The sequence below is a fragment of the Haplochromis burtoni genome, unplaced genomic scaffold (genome assembly GCF_018398535.1).
Source record: "Haplochromis burtoni strain Fernald_Lab_line unplaced genomic scaffold, NCSU_Asbu1 Contig_1670, whole genome shotgun sequence".
NCBI classification, from domain to species: domain Eukaryota; kingdom Metazoa; phylum Chordata; class Actinopteri; order Cichliformes; family Cichlidae; genus Haplochromis; species Haplochromis burtoni.
In genome coordinates, this window is record NW_024584031.1 from 1 (window position 1) to 4102 (window position 4102).

At 43.9% G+C, this 4102-nt stretch overlaps 1 protein-coding gene across 1 annotated transcript; it reads right to left on the reverse strand.

The window, feature by feature from the left end:
- Positions 1 to 42: 42 nt before the first annotated feature.
- Positions 43 to 3876, reverse strand: LOC121813429. Its single transcript, XM_042217188.1, has 4 exons — positions 3471 to 3876; positions 1734 to 2090; positions 414 to 746; positions 43 to 328 (listed from the first exon to the last, which is right to left on the reverse strand). The coding sequence occupies exons 1-4, from the start codon at positions 3505 to 3507 to the stop codon at positions 198 to 200; spliced, it is 858 nt and encodes a 285-aa protein (XP_042073122.1). The 5' UTR covers positions 3508 to 3876; the 3' UTR covers positions 43 to 197.
- Positions 3877 to 4102: the final 226 nt, after the last annotated feature.

Here is a 4102-nt window from a genome sequence, read left to right on the forward strand (position 1 = left end):
ACACCACGAGTAAAGTCAGGACAACAAAGCACAACATGAGTCTGAAGGAGGTTTTCTGACTTCTGGAACAAACCTGGAAGTTTCTCTTCAGCTCTCTGTATCAGCTGTTTGTAACTCTCAACTCTTTCAGCTTCTGGAACAAGTTTGTGTGAGCCGCAGTCAAGGAGCCACCAGAGGACACCTGCTGACCATCGGCATTATGGGTAGTGTAGTAGGAGACACTCACCTGACATGAAATAGTGCCGGAAATGAAATAAAAGACCTCCAGAAACCACAACAAGAACCAGGAGAACCAGAAGTGCCACTAGAACTTTGGCCCAAGATCGTTCTAAGAAGAAACAATAAAATAGGAAATTGAACTCTTATGCTCTTACTTGTAGCAGCAACCTTTGACCTGCATTTACTACACTGACCTTTGACCTGCAGCACTACTTTCTGTCTAAGGATGTCTTTGTCCCTGTAGATGGTGCAAACGTATCCTCCACTGTCTCCATCTGTGGGGTATTTCAGGGTCAGACTGAGGTCTCCTGTTCTCAGTGGGTCTTCATTCATCATCGTTCGGACTCTGTAAAAGCCATCCTGTTCCCTGATGGTGTTACGTGTCTTTGAATACACATGGACCAACATAAAGTCTACATCAGAGCGAGTCCACTCAACCGTGGCATCCTGTGAGAGGTCAGCTGTCGTTTTGCAGGGCAAGATGGCAGACTCCGATCCTTCTACCACCTTCACAATCACCTGCTGGTCTGAGAGGACAAGGAACAAAAAATGATCACATATAGAAGCAGCAGCCATTACCACAACAGTGAACTACACTGTTATCCTAGTACAGTGGAACCCCGACTTACTAATACCCCATTTAACGAAAAATTCAAGTTACAAAGGCACTTAACGGCAATATTTCTGCCCATGTTACGGCAAAATGCCCGCGTAACGAAATCTGCTGGCTCTGATTGGCTGAATGCCTACAATGCCCACAATGCCTTCCAAATGACGTGACAACCCCCTTTGCTTTCGTACTTGCGCTTCGCTGTTCCACTTGAACAACGTATTGTTGTTGCAGTTAGCAATTAGCCTATAGCCTATCATTCACTCAAAAGGCGTGATGGGTGCTTCGACTTACGAAAATTTCGACTTACGAAAGACCGTCGGGAACAAATTAATTTCGTAAGTCGGGGTTCCACTGTATTTACATTCCTCTCCTCTGACTCTATCCTTCCAGTAGTGTTAATAAAGTATTTAAACATCCTTTGTGTGGCCATTATCAGTTGATAGTGTGCTGAGCCTGGTGGAGTGGTGCACAGATACTTTTACATGTTCAGTCACAGCAAAAAATAATACAAAATCACTCATTTGACATTTTTTAAAATTTTTTTTCATGCTAAATCGAGCACTCAGATGAAACAAACCTTGCACCCTCCTAATGAACTAACGGGTGAGAAAAACATATCAGGGTTTTCAAACTGTGCTAAAGAGCCAGCAACATGCGGCTAGCTTATCTAGGATTATTGTCTCAGACAAGGTGCCAGTATAGGAGAATGAATGTTTTGTTCAATGCCGGTGTTCTGACATTCTACTTTGGTAAAACTTTGCCCATCAAAGTATGCTTGTAGCTCATATTCATAAAGCCAGGACGGTTTGCCACTTCATTTTACCCGGAAAAGACCAATAACTGGAATGTTTATGCAAGTAGGCAAATTTTTTAAACTAATCAATCAAGGTTAGTTGCTGACCTTTGACCTCCAGCTCTATGTCTGTCAGTCTACGTTCTACTCCATGGTTTCCATAACTGAGGGTGCAGGTGTAGTTGCCGCTGTCATATACTTCTGGTTTTCTCAGACGGAGGCTGAAGTCTCCAGTGTCCAGAGCGTCAGACCTCATTGATGTGCGTCTGCTGTAACGCTGGTTTTGTCCTGTAAGATCATCTCCTCGTTCTCGTCGTAGGTGAATAGATTTCAGATCAAGATCATTGCGAGTCCACGTCACAGTGGGATTTGTCTCAGGTATAATACTGGAGTACCGACAGGGCAGCAGGACATAGTCTTCCCCCTCATTCACCTCCACCACCAGAGCCAGGGCATGCTGGGAAACTGAGATGAACACACAAACAGAAACACAAATTAACTGCTTGCCTTCAGTTTAGCACCGTACTGACATTTATCTGCAGGCATGAAAGAGACAACTTTTACAGTTAGTCTCTCCATGAAAAAACAGATTCAATCAGAGATGCTGGTGGTCAAAGAAATGATGAAACAAACTCTTAAAGTGTGACCTCATCACACATCTGTGCAGTACTCTCTTATATAATATCAAACTAAGATATATTATTATAAACAACAGATCTGGGATTAAGCAGCTGGAAATGCTAAAGGGATGAACACATTAAGTTGTTTACAAATGCTTGAAATACACTGTTGTAGCATTGCAGTACAACTACAAAACTACACAAAATAAACACCTGATACTTTAGTTGTGTCATGATCCTGGGTCTGTTGACCCAGCGTTTTGAGTTTTAGTTTATGTAAGCCCGTCAGGTTTCCTAAGTTCATTTGTTATCATGCCTAGGTGTTTCTAGTTCTTATTATTTCCCCCTCGTGTTTCCAACTATGTTAAATCTCCCCTGCTCTTCATGCGTTTCATGTCTGTGTCTTACGTTGTCAGTTCGGGTTGTCATGTCTATGTCTCTTTATGTTTCCTGTTTTATTGTGAAGAGGTCTGGTGTGTCTGTGTTCATCATGTTCAGTTTTACTCTCCCACGGTGACGTCATTATGTTCATGTGTGCCAGCTGTTTCCCCAGGTGTTGCCACTTCCCTCATTATCTTCCTGTGTCCATTTAGTCTGTGTGTTCTCAGTCATTCTTTGTCAGGTCGTCCGTTGTACTGGTCCGTTGTATTCGTCTGTTGTACTGCTCATCCATGTCTCGGCTCCAGGTATCCCTGTCAGTTTGTTATGTTTAGAGTTTTGTATGTTTCGTTTTAGTTCACCCAGTTTAGGTCTTTGTTTAGTTTTCATCGATTCCCTATTATTTTGTACCCTCGTTTCTTGCCTTAATAAACGGCTTGTTTTGTTATTCATACCTCATTTCGGTCTGCGCTTGAGTCCTTCCCTGCAACATACGGTCTGCCCTAGCCAGACCGTGACAAGTTGTATTGAAACTATTGTAAAAAATAATAATAATCACAGTTTACTAGACTTCCTGATCCACTCATGAGAATTTAAATGTCCATAGACGATGGGAGGCACAGAGCTACACAACAACACACACAGCAGCTGATTGTAACATGAGCTCATCTGAAAGGCACCAAGAAGAATCCAGAGATTTGAAAGTTGCTGCTTTGGATTGTTAGTTTGATCTGAATCAGAATCCAGTGTTTGATGGAAATCTCCTCCTGCTGCACTTCAACACATTAAAGAGAGAGAGATGAAAGAAAAGCTGATGATGAGAGCAGAGAGAGGAAGGTGTACTTACCGTGCAGGAGGATCACAAACACCACAAACATCTTCATGTTCCTGTCAAACTCAGAGACTCTTTAAAAGCCCTTCAGGACATCAGCTCACAGCAGCTTCACTTTCCTCTGCTGATCATCTACTGACACTCTCACACTGCTTCACTGTCACAGCTCAGAGTTCAGCTTCACACTTTGTTAAAGCACATCTGTGGAATGAAGTCCGGCCGGCCACAGATCACTTCTGAGGAAAGAGGAGGACGTCGGCTTTCCTCCTAGTTTCACGCCCGAGCGCTCCGGTTGGAGGCGGCTGCTGCGGCACACACAAAGCTCCACCTACACCCCGACATGGAAACGTGCACTGAGAGAAGGCCTGAAGCTCAGCCAATCACAGAAGAGAATCAGGAATGAACTTGATCAGCTGAGAACAGAGACAGTGATTTCAGGTTCAGCTGTCAGAGTGATGCTACCTCACAGTGGACCTGAGCCCCTTTCCTTGTGCATCTCCCATCAGTTCAGTTCTTTTGGTCCTCACAAAAGCAAAGACCTCTAGGGCAAAGGTATTCTTCCTATTCTTCCTCCCCGCAACAAAGAAACAGCAGACAATCCTTCGCCTGTGCGTGTGTGTCATGGTCCTCCAGGCCTGCTGTGTGTC

Coding starts and splice junctions, on each gene's coding strand:
- LOC121813429 (XM_042217188.1), bottom strand. CDS start 3,507: ATGAAGATGTTTGTGGTGTTTGTGATCCTCCTGCACG. Junction 2,091..3,470: donor GTTTGTGATCCTCCTGCACG/GTAAGTACACCT, acceptor TGTTCATCTCAG/TTTCCCAGCATGCCCTGGCT. Junction 329..413: donor AGTAGTGCTGCAGGTCAAAG/GTCAGTGTAGTA, acceptor GTTTCTTCTTAG/AACGATCTTGGGCCAAAGTT.